Below are 19,188 nucleotides of genomic sequence, written 5' to 3'. Positions count from 1 at the left end.
AAAGTCATCGCCAGTTGGGTCAAGTCTGCTCTGGAGTTGGTGAACAGACCTGTACTGTACCTGGCAGGAAGATCTCTGATAGTCTCGCGCTACTCAGGGATACGATCGCCTATGTACAGGACAGGAGGGTGGACACCTGCCTCATCTTTGGATCAGGAGAAGGCTTTTGACAGGATATCGCACACCTACATGATGGACGTACTCTCCAAAATGGGGTTTTATCCAAAATGGCAATTGGATCAAACTGCTCTACACAAACATCAGCAGTGCAGTCTCAATCAATGGGTGGGAATCAGAAAGTTTCCCAATCAAATCTAGAGTCAGACAGGGCTGTCCTTTCTCCGGCCTTGTTTGTTTGCTGTACTGAACCTTTTGCTGAGTCCATTAGGAAGGATGCGAGCACAAGAGGAATGACAATCCCAGGCAGCGGAGGCACTCAGGTTAAAGCCTCCCTGTACATGGATGACGTCACCGCCTTCTGCTCAGATCTGCTCTCCATTTGCAGACTGATGAGTATCTATGACCAGTTCGAACTGGCCTCAGGAGCCAAAGTAAATCACGGCAAGAGCGAGGCCATGTTCTTTGGGAACTGGGCCGTCACGCCAGACTACCTGAAGGTGCTGGGGATATGGTTCGGAAGGGCCGGGGTATGCGCCAAAACCTGGAAGGAGCGAGTAGCCAGGGTACACCATAAACTGAGCATGTGGGAGCAGCGTTCTCGCCATTGTGGTGTAAGCACCTGGTCATCAGGTGCGAGGCGATCATGTTGTTGCTGTATCCGTTTCAGCTTTATCTGGAGATGCAAAATGGACTGGGTCCGGAGGGCCATGATGTTCAAACCTCTGGATAAAGGCGGAAAAAACATACCCAAAGTTGCCCTCATCCTGATGACCACCTTCGTGTGTGGCTGTATCAAGCTGTGCGTTGAGCCCCAGTACGCAAACACCAAGTGTCACTACGTGCTGAGGTTCTATCTGTCCCCGGTGTTCCGAAGGATGGGTCTGGCTACATTGCTGCGGAACGCTCCATCCAGTTGGACCATGCCAAACCACCTATCCTTTGTGGAAAAGTTTGTGCCGAAAATCACCTTTGACCACCAATCCATCAGGCAGTGGTCTGCACGGAATGTCCTCAAGGCCCTACGGGAAAAGGAGATGGTAGCTCCTGTCGGATGGTTCCCCAAGCAGACTGCCAAAGTTATTTGGCGGAATGCCTCATCACCAGAACTTTCAAACAAGCACCAAGACGTAGCTTGACTGGTGGTGAGAAGGGCCCTCTCTGTCAGATCCTTCCTGCATGCCTGGAATCTTACCACCTCCTCAGCTGCCCTCGAGATGGCTGTGGTGGGGAAGAGACTGTTGCCCACCTCCTTCTGAAATGTGCCTTCGCAAAGCAGGTGTGGAAAGAGATGCAGTGGCTTTTGTCAAGGTTCATCCCAAGCGGCTCGTGAACACAGGAGTCTGCGCTCTATGGGCTGTTTCCAGGGACGCACACCGAGATAAATATCAACTGCTGCTGGAGGACCATCAAGTCGGTGAATGACGCTCTTTGGTCTGCCCGAAACTTGCTGGGTCTTCCGGCGCAAAGAGTTGTCCACGACCGAGTGTTGCAGACTGGCACATTCCAAGGTCCAGGACTGCGTGCTGAGGGACGCACTAAAGCTTGGGGCAGCCACAGCAAAGGTTCAATGGGGAAAGACCACAGTGTAGGGTCCTCCCACCAAAGTGAACTGAGGGGCTGGACCCATGGGAAACCCCTCGGGGCTGCATACACCAAATATGTGTTTGCTTTAAAATGTACATGGCATGTAAAACGGAATGGAAGGGTTGTGAGGCAACTAACTCCTGTATTGAAGAAAACTGATTTCCTTTGCACTTTCTGGAATGTCAACTTGGTGTTGTTTTGAACTGTTTTGTAAAGTTTTTTTTTACAGTCTTTTATGAATAAAGTGTATTTTTGGGAACAAAAAAGTAAACAGCATCCCTTCACTGTTGTGTTTTGCAGCATGGACTGTCTGCCATGTGTTACTGTCACACTGTCAGGCCCTGTCAGTCAGGTTCAAATTAATCATCACTTTCACTTTTACAGCAGCATAATACAAGGGAAGGGAATAGTTGAGCAAATCAATGGCTGCAGAAGTAATGTGTTGCACTGAGGGTCAAAGGCTAGGCTGTTGGGAATGTGGAAGTGCCATTGTGAGCAATCCCTGTCATACTTACATTCCATGCACAATCATTTTGCAGTTAATATTACACAGAAGCTAACATTTCACTATCTCTGTGTCATCCTTTAGTTATTGCTCTGACTTGGGAAATACTATGACGATCCTGAAGAAACTAGAACTGGAGCCTTCTGAAGAGGACTGTATGGCTGTGAAACACATCTGCAGCATTGTTTCATTTCGTTCAGCCAATCTTTGTGCTGCTGCTCTGGCCGTTATTCTGAAACAGATAAAGGAAAATAAGAAAGTGAAGCGACTCCGAACGACAGTGGGGATTGATGGGACACTGTACAGAAGCGATCTGCAGTAAGTAACAATCAGGAGGACGACATCCAAATACTTTGTTTGCCTTATTTCTTCAAAGCAATTTCTTTTTCCTAGATCATTTCCTGCTGAAGATACCAACTCTGGCTGGCGTACATTTCCCTGGGGTACGTTTCCCTGGGTACGTTTCCCTGGGATATATTTCCCTGGAATGTGTTTCCCTGGGATACGTTTCCCTGGATACATTTCCCTGGCTATGTTTCCCTGGAATACGATTCCCTGGAGTGTGTTTCCCTGGGGTATGATTCCCTGGAGTGTGTTAACCCGTGGTACAATTCCGTGGAGCGTGTTTCCCTGGGGTACGATTCCCAGGAGTGTGTTAACCTGGGGTATGATTCCCTGGAGTGTGTTTCCCTGGGGTACGATTCCCAGGAGTATGTTCCCCTGGGGTATGATTCCCTGGAGTGTGTTTCCCTGGGGTATAATTCCCTGGAGTGTGTTAACCTGGGGTACGATTCCCTGAAGTGTGTTCCCCTGGGGTATGATTCCCTGGAGTGTGTTTCCCTGGGGTACGTTTCCCTGGATACGTTTCCCTGGATACGTTTCCCTGGGTATGTTTCCCTGGAGTGTGTTCCTCTGGGGTATGATTCCCAGGAGTGTGTTCCTCTGGCGTATGATTCCCTGGAGTGTGTTTCCCTGGGGTATGATTCCCTGGAGTCTGTTCCCCTGGCACATGATTCCCTGGAGTGTGCTCCCCTGGGGTATGATTCCCTGGAGTGTGTTTCCCCGGCGTATGATTCCCTGGAGTGTGTTCCCCTGGGGTATGATTCCCCGGAGTGTGTTAACCTGGGGTACGATTCCCTGGAGTGTGTTCCCCTGGCGTATGATTCCCTGGAGTGTTTTTCCCTGGAGTATGATTCCCTGGAGTGTGTTTCCCTGGGGTACGTTTCCCTGGATACGTTTCGCTGGATATGTTTCCCTGGAATACGATTCACTGGAGTGTGTACCCCTGGGGTATGATTCCCTAGAGTGTGTTTCCCTGGGGTACGATTCCCTGGAGTGTGTTAACCTGGGGTACGATTTCCTGGAGTGTGTTAACCTGGGGTATGATTCCCTGGAGTGTGTTTCCCTGGAATACGATTCCCTGGAGTGTGTTTCCCTTGGGTATGATTCCCTGGAGTGTGTTTCCCTTGGGTATGATTCCCTGGAGTGTGTTAACCTGGGGTACGATTCCCAGGAGTGTGTTCCCCTGGGGTACGATTCCCTGGAGTGTGTTCCCCTGGGGTACGATTCCCTGGAGTGTGTCCCCTGGGGTACAATTCCCAGGAGTGTGTTTCCTGGGGTACATCACCCTGGAGTACGATTCCCTGAAGTCTGTTTCCCTGGAGTATGATTCCCTAGAGTACGATTCCCTGGGGTACAATTCCCTAGAGTATGATTCCCTGGCATACAATTCCCTGGAATCTCTTTCCCTGGGGTATGATTCCCTGGAGTACTATTCCCTGGAGTGTGATTCCCTGGACTGTGTTAACCTGGGGTACGAATCCCAGGAGTGTGTTCCCCTGGGGTACAATTCCCTGGAGTGTGTCCCCTGGGGTATGATTCCCTGGAGTGTGTTAACCTGGGGTACGATTCCCTGGAGTGTGTTAACCTGGGGTACGATTCCCAGGAGTGTGTTTCCCTGGGGTACAATTCCCAGGAGTGTGTTCCCCAGGGGTACGATTCCCTGGAGTGTGTCCCCTGGGGTATGATTCCCTGGAGTGTGTTTCCCTGGGGTATGATTCCCTGGAGTGTGTTAACCTGGGGTACGATTCCCTGGAGTGTGTTTCCCTGGGGTACGATTCTCTGGAGTGTGTTCCCCTGGGGTACGATTCCCAGGAATGTGTTTCCCTGGGGTACATCACCCTGGAGTACGATTCCCTGAAGTCTGTTTCCCTGGAGTATGATTTCCTAGAGTACGATTCCCTGGGGTACAATTCGCTAGAGTATGATTCCCTGGCATACAATTCCCTGGAATCTCTTTCCCTGGGGTATGATTCCCTGGAGTACTATTCCGTGGAGTGCGATTCCCTGGAGTGTGTTTCCCTGGGGTCTGTTGCCCTGGGGTAAGATTCCCTGGGGTATGATTCCCTGGTGTACAATTCCCTGGGGTACGATTCCCTGGGGTACGATTCCCTGGAGACTGTTTCCCTAGAGTGTGATTACCTGGAGTGTGATTCCTGGGAGTACGATTCCCTGGGGTACAATTCCCTGGGGTACAATTCCCTGGAGTACAATGCCCTGGGGTATGATTCCTTAGGGTACATTTCCCTGGGGTATGATTCCCTGGATTGTGTTTTTTTTCATTCATTCATGGGATGTGGGTGACGCCGGCCAGGCCAGCATTTATTGCCCATCCCTAATTGCCCTTGAGAAGGTGGTGGTGAGCTGCCTTCTTGAACCACTGCAGTCCATTTGGGGTAGGTATACCCACAGTGCTGTTAGGAAGAGAGTTCCAGGATTTTGACCCAGCGACAGTGAAGGAACGGCGATATAGTTCCAAGTCAGGATGACTTGTGACTTGGAGGGGAACTTGCAGGTGGTGGTGTTCCCATGTATTTGCTGCCCTTGTCCTTCTAGTTGGTAGAGGTTGCGGGTTTGGAAGTTGCTGTCTAAGGAGCCTTGGTGCATTGCTGCAGTGCATCTTGTAGATGGTACACACTGCTGCCACTGTGCGTCGGTGGTGGAGGGAGTGAATGTTTGTGGATGGGGTGCCAATCAAGCGGGCTGTTTTGTCCTGGATGGTGTCGAGCTTCTTGAGTGTTGTTGGAGCTGCACCCATCCAGGCAAGTGGAGAGTATTCCATCACACTCCTGACTTGTGCCTTGTAGATGGTGGACAGGCTTTGGGGAGTCAGAAGGTGAGTTACTCCCCTCAGGATTCCTAGCCTCTGACCTGCTCTTGTAGCCACGGTATTTATATGGCTACTCCAGTTCAGTTTCTGGTCAATGGTAGCCCCTAGGATGTTGATAGTGGGGGATTCAGCGATGGTAATGCTGTTGAATGTCAAGGGGAGATGGTTAGATTCTCTCTTGTTGGAGATGGTCATTGCCTGGCACTTGTGTGGCGCGAATGTTACTTGCCACATCAGCCCAAGCCTGGATATTGTCCAGGTCTTGCTGCATTTCTACATGGACTGCTTCAGTATCTGAGGAGTCACGAATGGTGCTGAACATTGTACAATCAACAGCGAACATCCCCACTTCTGACCTTATGATTGAAGGAAGGTCATTGATGAAGCAGCTGAAGATGGTTGGGCCTAGGACACTACCCTGAGGAACTCCTGCAGTGATGTCCTGGAGCTCAGATGATTGACCTCCAACAACCACAACCGTCTTCCTTTGTGCTAGGTATGACTCCAGCCAGCGGAGGGTTTTCCCCCTGATTCCCATTGACCTCAGTTTTGCCAGGGCTCCTTGAATACATACTCAGTCAAATGCTGCCTTGATCTCAAGGGCAGCCACTCTCAGCTCACCTCTTAGTTTCAGCCCTTTTGTCCATGTTTGAACCAAGGCTGTAATGAGGTCAGGAGCTGAGTGGCCCTGGCGGACCCCAAACTGAGCGTCACTGAGCAGGTTATTGCTAAGCAAGTGCCGCTTGATGGCACTGTTGATGACACCTTCCATCACTTTACTGATGATTGAGAATAGGCTAAGGGGGCAGTAATTGGCCGGGTTGGATTTGTCCTGCTTTTTGTGTACAGCACATACCAGGGCAATTTTCCACATTGCAGGGTAGATGCCAGTGTTGTAGCTGTACTGGAACAGCTTGGCTTGGGGCGCGGCAAGTTCTGGAGCACAGGTCGTCAGTAACATTGCCGGAATATTGTCAGGGCCCATAGCCTTTGCAGTATCCAGTGCCTTCAGTCGTGTCTTGATATCACGCGGAGTGAATCGAATTGGCTGAAGTCTGGCATCTGTGATGCTGGGGACTTCAGGAGGAGGCCAAGATGGATCATCAACTCGGCACTTCTGGTTGAAGATTGTTGCAAATGCTTCAGCCTTATCTTTCTCACTAATGTGCTGGGCTCCCCCATCAATGAGGATGGGGATATTTGTGGAGCCACCTCCTCCAGTTAGTTGTTTATTTGCCCACCACCATTCATGGCTGGATGTAGTAGGACTGCAGAGCTTAGATCTGATCCATTGGTTATGGGATCGCTTAGCTCTGTCTATCGCATGCTGCTTACGCAGTTTGGCACGCAGATAGTCCTGTGTTGTAGCTTCACCAGGTTGACACCTCATTTTGAGGTATGCCTGGTGCTGCTCCTGGCATGCCCTCCTGCACTCTTCATTGAACCAGGGTTGGTCTCCTGGCATGATGGTAATGGTAGAGTGGGGGATATGCCGGGCCATGAGGTTACAGATTGTGGATGAGTACAATTCTGCTGCTGCTGATGGCCCACAGCGCCTCATGGATGCCCAGTTTTGCATTGCTAGATCTGTTCGAAATCTATCCCATTTAGCATGGTGATAGTGCCACACAACATGATGGACGGTATCCTCAATGTGAAGACGGGACTTCGTCTCCACAAGGACTGTGCGTTGGTCACTCCTACCAATACAGTCATTGACAGATGCATCTGCAGCAGGCAGATTGGTGAGGATGAGGTCAAGTATGTTTTTCCCTCGTGTTGGTTCCTCCACCACCTGTCGCAGACCCAGTCTAGCAGCTATGTCCTTTAGGACTCGGCCAGCTCGGTCAGTAGTGGAGCTACCGAGCCACTCTTGGTGATGGACATTGAAGTCGCCCACCCAGAGTACTTTTTTTTTATTTAGAGATACAGCACTGAAACAGGCCCTTCGGCCCACCAAATCTGTGCTGACCAAGAACCACCCATTTATACTAACCCTACAGTAATCCCATATTCCCTATCACCTACCTACACTAGGGGCAATTTACAATGGCCAATTTACCTATCACCTGCAAGTCTTTGGCGGTGGGAGGAAACCGGAGCAGCCGGCGAAAACCCATGCGGTCACAGGGAGAACTTGCAAACTCCGCACAGGCGGTATCCAGAATTGAACCCGGGTCCCTGGAGCTGTGAGGCTGCGGTGCTAACCACTGCGCCACTGTGTGCCCTGTGTTTCACATTTTGTGTTTCCCTGGAGTGTGATTCCCTGGAGTACGGTTCCCTGGAGTTTCTCTGGGGTACAATTCCCTGGGTCTGTTTCCCCCAAGTGCGATTACCTGGAATACGATTCCCTGGAATCGGTTTCCCTGGTGTACATTTCCCTGGCATAGGACTCCATGGATATGATTCCCTGGAGTGTGATTCTCTGGAGTGTGATTCTCTGGAGTGCGATTCCCTGGGATTTGATTCACTGGGGTACGATTCCCTGGAGTTTGTTTCCCTCGAGTGTGATTCCGTGGAGTGCGATTCACGGGGGTATGATTCCCTGGAGTTTGTTTCCCTCGAGTGTGATTCCATGGAGTGCGATTCTCTGGGGTACGATTCCCTAGAATCTGTTTCCCTGGAGTCTGGTTCCCTCGAGTGCGATTTCCTGCAGTACAGTTCCCTGGGGTACGATGCCCTGGTGTCTGTTTCTCTGGGGGATATTTCCCTAGGGTATGTTCCCTGGAGTATGATTTCCCTCAAGAATGTTCCCTGGAGTCTGATTCCCTGTGTTTGAGAAATCTCCAAGCCTGTTTCTGAAGAAGACACTGAGACGAGGATGCTTTGGTGGAGATTGTTAATTGCTTGTCACAGAGCTTCTGCACTCGTAACAACATCCACAGCCAGTGCTGGCCAGCTTTTTATTTATACACACTTCAATACAATTAACTAATTGACACCCAACACCTGTTCACCCTATTATCTTGAAATACCAGGTATTTATCATCCATTAACAGAACTTCAGACCCAAATACCCTGGAGTACGTTCCCTGGAGTACATTTCCCTGTGGTACAAGTCCCTGGGGTACAATTCCCTGGAATATGTTTCCCTGGGATACAATTCCCTGGAGTCTGTTTCCCTGGAGTATGATTCCCTGCGGTACTGTTCGCTCGGTACGATTCCCTGGGTTTGACTACGTGTCAGTAGCTCAACAAGTGACTTGTCTTCCTGTGTGTTATGCATCCGCCATGGATGGCATCGCAGTTGAGTTTCATCCTTTTCTCACCCACCTGAAGTGCACAGTCTTTCCAACAGGTTCGCAATCAGCAGAATTCTAGGATGAAATGTAAAATGTCTTGTCCTGTGCAGCTCAATTCCAAGCCACACAGTGAGTACAGGTGTAGTGAAGTCTAGCTTCAATTGTATGGAACCTTGGTTAGGCCGCACTTGGAGTAATGTGTGCAGTTTTGGTCCCCTTACATTAGGAAGGATATTATTGCCAGGGAGGGAGTGCGACAAAGGTTCACCAGACGTGTTCCCGGGCTGGTGGGACTGTCCTATGAAGAGAAATCGGGGAAACTGGGCCTGTATTCTCTAGAGTTTCGAAGAATGAGAGGTGATCTCATTGAAACCTACAAAATACTTAAAGGGATAGACAGGGTAGATGCAGCTAAGATGTTTCCCCTGGTTGGGGAGTCTAGAACCAGGGGACATAATTTCAAAATAAGAGGGAAGCCACTTAGGACAGAGAGGAGGAGAAATTTCTTTACTCAGAGGCTTGTGAATCTTTAGAATTCTCTACTCCAGAGGGCTGGAGAGACTTAATCATTGAATATGTTTAAAGCAGAGATTGATAGATTTCTAAATACAAATGACATAAGGGGATATGAGGAAAGAGTGGGAAAAAAGCATTGAAGTGGACAATCAGCCATGATCATATTGAATGGTGGAGCAGGTTCGATGGGCTGAATGGCCTACTCCTGCTCCTGCGTTCCTATGTTCCTGTTCCTATACCGACTGAATCATTGAAGAATCAATTTACTTTCTTAAAGATTAATCATGCAGCTTTGACACTCAGACTGTGTTTAATGTTGGGAGGTAACACTGTGACATTCTATGACAGGTATTCAAAAAACCTACGCAAGCTGGTTCGAAACCTGGTCCCTGACTGTGATGTGCGATTCTTTCTGTCTGAGATTGGCACAGGGAAGGGTGCTGCCATGGTGACAGCAGTAGCCCACAGGCTAGTTCATCTGCACAAACATATAGAGAAGACCCTGGCACCATTCAAACTCACCAGCCAACAACTGGTGGCCGTCATGAGAAAGATGAGATTGGAGATGGAACGTGGACTAAAAAAAGCGACCCATGGGACTGCCACAGTAAAAATGCTTCCCACCTTCATTCAAAAATTCCCTGATGGAACAGGTAAGTCACAGTACTTTTTAATCACCCAATCTGTTTTTAACGTCAGCAATACTGCAAAGAGGCACTGTCACAAAGTGAGATGTACACAGGTTTGTGCTGCTGCTCTCAGTGTTAACTAGGCTCAGTGTGTTGCAATCTCATCTCGGAGTCAGGAGATTGTGGGTTCAAGCCCCCCTCTATAGATTTTAGCACACAATCCAACCAGACAACCCAATGCAGTATTGTTGCAGTACTGCAATATCGGAAGTGCGGACTTTTGGATGAGATGTTACATCAAAACAGCGTCTGGCCCCTCGAGGGGTACAAAGATCCCATGGCACTATTGAAAGAAAAGGCGGCAGAAATCCCTAGTATCCTGGCCAATCTCTATCCCTCAACGAACATGATTCAAATAGATCATCTCAACATTTATCTCACTGATGTTTGTGGGAGCTTGCTGTGTAGAACCTGATGAACTTGGTTCCCTACGTTACCACAGAAACACCACTTCCAAAGTACTTCATTGGCTGTAAAGTGCTTTGGAATGTCCTCAGATTGTGAAAGGGTGCGAAAGATGCAGTTCCTGACCTGAGCTGCAATTAAAAGGGAACCACTGAGCAGAGTCTGTGTTCTCGCCTGCTTCTACGATCTTCTAACCAGTCGTAGCCAGAGAATTACCTGCAATGGTTTCTCTTCCCGCTCCCGCACCGTTACCTCAAGTGTCCCCCGAGGATCTATCCATGCCCCCTCCTTTTTCTCATCTGCATGCTGACCACCGGTGAGATCATCTGAAAGCACAGCTTTAATTTTCACCCAGCTTTACCTCACCACCACTTCTCTCAGCTCCCCAACTGCCTCTACGCTGTCAGACTGCTTCTCCCACATTCAGTCCTGCATGAGCCCCAAGCACTCCCAGTTAAATACTGCGGAGGCAAAGGTGTAGTGGTATTGTCACTGTACTAGTCACCCAGAGACCCAGGGTATTTCTTTGGGGACATGTGTTCAAATCCCACCGCAGCAAATTTATTGATCAATTAATAAATCTGCAATGGAAAGTGAGTCTAATGATGACTATGAAACTATTGACATAAAAGTAAAATACTGCAGATGCTGAAAATCTGAAATAAAAACAAGAAATGCTGGAAATACTCAGCAGGTCTGGCAGCATCTGTGGAGAGAGAAGCAGAGTTAACGTTTCAGGTCAGTGACCATTCTTCAGAACTTTTTCAGGTCACTGACCTGAAACGTTAACTCTGCTTCTCTCTCCACAGATGCTGCCAGACCTGCTGAGTATTTCCAGCATTTCTTGTTTTTATTTTATATATGAAACCATTGACGATTGTTGTAAAAGCATTTGCAACAATCTTCAGCCAGAAGTGCCGAGTTGATGATCCATCTCAGCCTCCTCCTGAAGTCCCCAGCATCACAGATGCCAGACTTAAGCCAATTCGATTCACTCCGCGTGATATCAAGAAACGACTGAAGGCACTGGATACTGCAAAGGCTATGGGCCCTGACAATATTCCGGCAATAGTACTGAAGACCTGTGCTCCAGAACTTGCCGCACCCCTACCAAGCTCTTCCAGTACAGCTACAACACTGGCATCTACCCGGCAATGTGGAAAATTGCCCTGGTATGTCCTGTACACAAAAAGCAGGACAGGTCCAACACGGCCAATTACCGCCCCATCAGACGACTCTCAATCATCAGCAAAGTAATGGAAGGTGTCATCAGCAGTGCCAGCAAGTGGCATTTGCTTAGCAATAACCTGCTCAGTTTAGGTTCCACCACAGCCATTCAGATCCTGACCTCAGTACAGCCTTGGTTCAAACATGGACAAAAGAGCTGAACTCAAGAGGTGAGCTGAGAGTAACTGTCCTTGACATCAAGACAGCATTTGACCGAGTATGGCATCAAGGAGTCCTAGCAAAATTGAAGTCAATGGGAATCAGGGGGAGAACTCTCCACTGGTTGGAGTCATACCTAGCGCAAAGGAAAGTGATTGTGGTTGTTGGAGGTCAATCATCTGAGTTCCAGGACATCGCTGTAGGAGTTCCTCAGGGTAGTGTCCTAGACCCAACCATCTTCAGCTGCTTCATCAATGACCATCCTTCAAGCATAAGGTCAGAGGTGGGGATGTTCACTGATGATTGCACAATGTTCACGACCATTCGCAATTCCTCAGATACTGAAGCAGTCCATGTAGAAATGCAGCAAGACTTGGACAATATCCAGGCTTGAGCTGATAAGTGGCAAGTAACATTTGCACCACACAAGTGCCAGGCAATGACCATCTCCAACAAGAGAGAATCTAACCATCTCCCCTTGGCATTCAATTGCATTACCATCGCCGAATATCCCACTATCAACATCCAAGGGTCTACGATTGACCTGAAACTGAACTGGAGTAGCCATATAAATACCGTGGCTACAAGAGCAGATCAGAGGCTAGGAATCCTGCAGTGTGTAACTCACCTCCTGACTCCCCAAAGTCTGTCCACCATCGACAAGGCACAAGTCAGGAGTGTGATGGAATACTGTCCACTTGCCTGGATGGGTGCAGCTCAACAACACTCAAGAAGCTCGACACCACCCAGGACAAAGTAGCCCGCTTGATTGGCACTCCATCTACAAACATTCACTGCCTCCACCACCGACGCACAGTGGCAGCAGTGTGTACCATCTACAAGATGCACCATGACCCTGAATATGACGCAGACTGGACACCATCCTCCTGAATATTACACTGACGATACACCATCCCCCTGAATATTACACTGACTGTACACCATCCTCCCGAACATTACACTGACTGTACACCATCCTCCTGAATATTACACTGACTGCATACCATCCTCCTGAACACTACACTGACTGTACACCATCCTCCTGAATATTACACTGACGATACACCATCCCCTGAATATTACACTGACTGTTCACAATCCTCCTGAATATTATACTGGCTGTACACCATCCTCCTGAATATTACACTGACTGTACACCATCCTCCTGAATATTACTCTGACTGTTCACAATCCTCCTGAATATTATACTGGCTGTACACCATCCTCCTGAATATTACACTGACTGTTCACAATCCTCCTGAATATTATACTGGCTGTACACCATCCTCCTGAATATTACACTGACTGTACACCATCCTCCTGAATATTACTCTGACGATACACCATCCTCCTGAATATTACACTGACTGTTCACAATCCTCCTGAATATTATACTGGCTGTACACCATCCTCCTGAACTTTACTCAGAATGTACAACATCCCCCTGAATATTACACTGACTGTTCACCATCATCCTGAATATTACACTGACTGTTCACAATCCCACTGAATATTACCCTGACTGCACACCATCCCCCTGATTATTACACTGACTGTGCACCATCCTTCTGAATATTACACTGACTGTACAGCATCCTCCTGAATATTACACTGACTGTTCACAATCCCCCTGAATATTACACTGACTGTTCACCATCATCCTGAATATTACACTGACTGTTCACAATCCCACTGAATATTACCCTGACTGCACACCATCCCCCTGATTATTACACTGACTGTGCACCATCCTTCTGAATATTACACTGACTGTACAGCATCCTCCTGAATATTACACTGACTGTTCACAATCCCCCTGAATATTACACTGACTGTTCACCATCATCCTGAATATTACACTGACTGTTCACAATCCCACTGAATATTACCCTGACTGCACACCATCCCCCTGATTATTACACTGACTGTGCACCATCCTCCTGAATATTACTCTGACTGTACACCATCCCACTGAATATTACCCTGACTGCACACCATCCCCCTGATTATTACACTGACTGTACACCATCCTCCTGAATATTACTCTGACTGTACACCATCCCACTGAATATTACACTGACTGTTCACCATCATCCTGAATATTACACTGACTGTTCACAATCCCCCTGAATATTACACTGATTGTACACCATCCTCCTGAATAATACCCTGACTGTTCACAATCCCCCTGAGTATTACACTGACTGTACACCATCCTCCTGAATATTACACTGACTGCACACCATCCCGCTGAATATTACACTGACAGTTCACAAACCCCCAGAATATGACACTGACTGTCCACCATCCCCCTGAATATTACCCGTTCTGTACAACATCCCCCTGAATATTACCCTGACTGTACAGCATCCCACTGAATATTACACTGACTGTTGACAATCCTCCTGAATATTACACTGAATGTTCACAATCCCCCTGAATATTACACTGACTGTACACCATCCCTCTGAATATTACACTGACTGTTCACAATCCCCCTGAATATTACACTGAATGTTCACAATCGCACTGAATATTACACTGACTGTTCACAATCCCCCTGAATATTACACTGTCTGTTCACATTCCCCCTGAATATTACACTGACTGTACACCATCCCCCTGAATATTACACTGACTGTTCACAATCCCCCTGAATATTACACTGACTGTTCACAATCCCCCTGAATATTACACTGACTGTTGACCATCCTCCTGAATATTACACTGAATGTTCACAATCCCCCTGAATATTACACTGACTGTTCACAATCCCCCTGAATATTGCACTGACTGTACACCATCCCCCTGAATATTACACTGACTGTTCACCATCCTCCTGAATATTACACTGACTGTTCACAATCCCCCTGAATATTACATTGTCTGCCAACCATCCCCCTGAATATTACACTGACTGTTCACAATCCCCCTGAATATTGCACTGACTGTACACCATCCCCCTGAATATTACACTGACTGTTCACCATCCTCCTGAATATTACACTGACTGTTCACAATCCCCCTGAATATTACATTGTCTGCCAACCATCCTCCTGAATATTACACTGACTGTGCACAATCCCCCTGAATATTACACTGACTATACACCATCCTCCTGAATATTACACTGACTGTTCACAATCCCCCTGAATATTACACTGACTGTACACCATCCCTCTGAATATTACACTGACTGTACACCATCCTCCTGAATATTACACTGACTGTTCACAATCGCCCTGAATATTACACTGACTGTCCACAATCCCCCTGAATATTACACTGCATGTTCACAATCGCCCTGAATATTACACTGACTGTTCACAATCCCCCTGAACATTACACTGTCTGTTCACATTCCCCCTGAATATTACACTGACTGTACACCATCCCCCTGAATATTACACTGACTGTTCACAATCCCCCTGAATATTACACTGACTGGACACCATCCCCCTGAATATTGCACTGACTGTACATCATCCCCCTGAATATTACACTGACTGTTGACCATCCTCCTGAATATTACACTGAATGTTCACAATCCCCCTGAATATTACACTGACTGTTCACCATCCTCCTGAATATTCCACTGAATGTTCACAATCCCCCTGAATCTTACACTGTCTGCCAACCATCCACCTGAATATTACACTGACTGTTGACAATCCCCCTGAATATTACACTGAATGTTCACAATCCCCCTGAATATTACACTGACTGTACACCATCCCCCTGAATATTACACTGACTGTTCACAATCGCCCTGAATATTACACTGACTGTCCACGATCGCCCTGAATATTACACTGACTGTTCACAATCTCCCTGAATATTACACTGTCTGTTCACATTCCCCCTGAATATTACACAGACTGTACACCATCCCCCTGAATATTACCCTGACTGTTCACAATCCCCCTGAATAGTACACTGACTGTACACCACCCTCCTGAATATTACTCTGACTGCAGACCATCCCACTGAATATCACACTGACTGTACACCATCCTCCTGAATATTGCACTGACTGTTCACAATCCACCTGAATATTACACTGACTGTACACAATCCCCTTGAATATTACACTGTCTGTGCACCATCCTCCTGAATATTTTCCTGACTGTTCACAATCCTCCTGAATATTACATTGACTGTTCACCATCCTCCTGCATATTACACTGAATGTTCACAATCCCCCTGAATATTACACTGACTGTTCACAATCCCCCTGAATATTACACTGACTGTTCACAATCCCCCTGAATATTACACTGACTGGACACCATCCCCCTGAATATTACACTGATGTTCACCATCCTCCTGAATATTACAATGAATGTTCACAATCCCCCTGAATATTACACCGACTGTTCACAATCCCCCTGAATATTGCACTGACTGTACACCATCCCCCTGAATATGACACTGAATGTTCACAATCTCCCGGAATATTACACTGACTGTTCACAATCCCCCTGAATATTACACTGACTGGTCACCATCCCCCTGAATATTACACTGAATGTTCACAATCCCCCTATATATTACACTTACTGGACACCATCCTCCTGAATATTACACTGACTGGACACAATCCCCCTGAATATTTCACTGTCTGTACACCATTCTCCTGAATATTACACTGACTGTTCACAATCCCCCTGAATATTACACTGACTGTTCACCATCATCCTCAATATTACACTGACTGTTCACCATCCTCCTGAATATTACACTGACTATTCACAATCCCCCTGAATATTACACTGACTGTTCACCTTCCTCCTGAATATTACACTGAATGTTCACAATCCCCCGGAATATTACACTGACTGATCACAATCCCTCTGAATATTACACTGACTGTACACCATCCTCCTGAATATTACACTGACTGTTCAGAATCCCCCTGAATATTACACTGACTGGACACCATCCCCCTGAATATTACACTGAATGTTCACAATCCCCCTATATATTACACTTACTGGACACCATCCTCCTGAATATTACACTGACTGGACACAATCCCGCTGCATATTTCACTGTCTGTACACCATTCTCCTGAATATTACACTGACTGTTCACAATCCCCCTGAATATTACACTGACTGTTCACCATCCTCCTCAATATTACACTGACTGTTCACCATCCTGCTCAATATTACACTGACTGTTCACAATCCCCCTGAATATTACACTGACTGTTCACCATCCTCCTCAATATTTCACTGTCTGTACACCATTCTCCTGAATATTACACTGACTGTTCACAATCCCCCTGAATATTACACTGACTGTTCACCATCCTCCTCAATATTACACTGACTGTTCACCATCCTCCTGAATATTACACTGACTATTCACAATCCCCCTGAATATTACACTGACTGTTCACCTTCCTCCTGAATATTACACTGAATGTTCACAATCCCCCAGAATATTACACTGACTGATCACAATCCCCCTGAATATTACACTGACTGTACACCATCCTCCTGAATATTACACTGACTGTTCACAATCCCCCTGAATATTACACTGACTGGACACCATCCCCCTTAATATTACACTGAATGTTCACAATCCCCCTATATATTACACTTACTGGACACCATCCTCCTGAATATTACACTGACTGTTCACCATCATCCTGAATATTACACTGACTGTTCACAATCCCACTGAATATTACCCTGACTGCACACCATCCCCCTGATTATTACAATGACTGTACACCATCCCACTGAATATTACCATGACTGCACACCATCCTCCTGAATATTACACTGACTGTACACCATCCCACTGAATATTACCCTGACTGCACACCATCCTCCTGAATATTACACTGACTGTACACCATCCCACTGAATATTACCCTGACTGCACACCATCCTCCTGAATATTACACTGACTGTACACCATCCCACTGAATATTACCCTGACTGCACACCATCCTCCTGAATATTACACTGACTGTACACCATCCCGCTGAATATTGCACTGACTGTACACCATCCTCCTGAATATTACTCTGACTGTACACCATCCCCCTGAATATTACCCTGACTGTTCACAATCCCCCTGAATATTACACTGACTGTACAACATCCTCCTGAATAATACCCTGACTGTTCACAATCCCCCTGAGTATTACACTGACTGTACACCATCCTCCTGAATATTACACTGACTGTACACCATCCCGCTGAATATTGCACTGACAGTTCACAAACCCCCAGAATATGACACTGACTGTACACCATCCTACTGAATATTACTCTGACTGTACACCATCCCCCTGAATATTACCCTGACTGTTCACAATCCCCCTGAATATTACACTGACTGTACAACATCCTCCTGAATATAACTCTGACTGTACACCATCCCCCTGAATATTACCCGTTCTGTACAACATCCCCCTGAATATTACCCTGACTGTACAGCATCCCGCTGAATATTACACTGACTGTACACCATCCCCCTGAATATTACACTGACTGTTGACAATCCTCCTGAATATTACACAGAATGTTCACAATCCCCCTGAATATTACACTGACTGTTCACAATCCCCCTGAATATTACACTGACTGTACACCATGCCTCTGAATATTACACTGACTGTTCACAATCCCCCTGAATATTACACTGAATGTTCACAATCGCCCTGAATATTACACTGACTGTTCACAATCCCCCTGAATATTACACTGTCTGTTCACATTCCCCCTGAATATTACACTGACTGTACACCATCCCCCTGAATATTACACTGACTGTTCACAATCCCCCTGAATATTACACTGACTGTTCACAATCCCCCTGAATATTACACTGACTGTTCACCATTCTCCTCAATATTACACTGACTGTTCACAATCCCCCTGAATATTACAATGTCTGCCAACCATCCCCCTGAATATTACACTGACTGTTCACCATTCTCCTGAATATTACACTGACTGTTCACAATCCCCCTGAATATTACAATGTCTGCCAACCATCCTCCTGAATATTACACTGACTGTGCACAATCCCCCTGAATATTACACTGACTATACACCATCCACCTGAATATTACACTGACTGTTCACAATCCCCCTGAATATTACACTGACTGTACACCATCCCTCTGAATATTACACTGACTGTACACCATCCTCCTGAATATTACACTGACTGTTCACAATCGCCCTGAATATTACACTGACTGTTCACGATCCCCCTGAATATTACACTGCATGTTCACAATCGCCCTGAATATTACAATGTCTGCCAACCATCCTCCTGAATATTACACTGACTGTGCACAATCCCCCTGAATATTACACTGACTGTTCACAATCCCCCTGAATATTACACTGTCTGTTCACATTCCCCCTGAATATTACACTGACTGGACACCATCCCCCTGAATATTGCACTGACTGTACATCATCCCCCTGAATATTACACTGACTGTTGACCATTCTCCTGAATATTACACTGAATGTTCACAATCCCCCTGAATATTACACAGACTGTACCCCATCCACCTGAATATTTCACTGATTGTCG

The 19,188-nt window shown here is 46.8% G+C and overlaps 1 protein-coding gene across 2 annotated transcripts in view; it reads left to right on the top strand.

The window, feature by feature from the left end:
- LOC137380494 (hexokinase-1-like) overlaps positions 1-19,188 on the top strand; it is a 447,865-nt gene that overhangs the window by 204,872 nt on the left and 223,805 nt on the right. For both annotated transcript variants that reach the window (XM_068052395.1, XM_068052396.1), the window contains exons 9-10: positions 2,294-2,527; positions 9,485-9,789. In XM_068052395.1, the coding sequence (XP_067908496.1) occupies positions 2,294-2,527; positions 9,485-9,789 (539 nt within the window). The remainder of the gene's footprint in view (positions 1-2,293; positions 2,528-9,484; positions 9,790-19,188) is intronic.

The sequence above is a fragment of the Heterodontus francisci genome, chromosome 20 (assembly GCF_036365525.1).
Source record: "Heterodontus francisci isolate sHetFra1 chromosome 20, sHetFra1.hap1, whole genome shotgun sequence".
In the NCBI taxonomy this organism is placed as follows: domain Eukaryota; kingdom Metazoa; phylum Chordata; class Chondrichthyes; order Heterodontiformes; family Heterodontidae; genus Heterodontus; species Heterodontus francisci.
The sequence above is the reverse complement of the archived record's forward strand: the minus strand, read 5'-3'. Positions and strand labels throughout refer to the sequence as shown.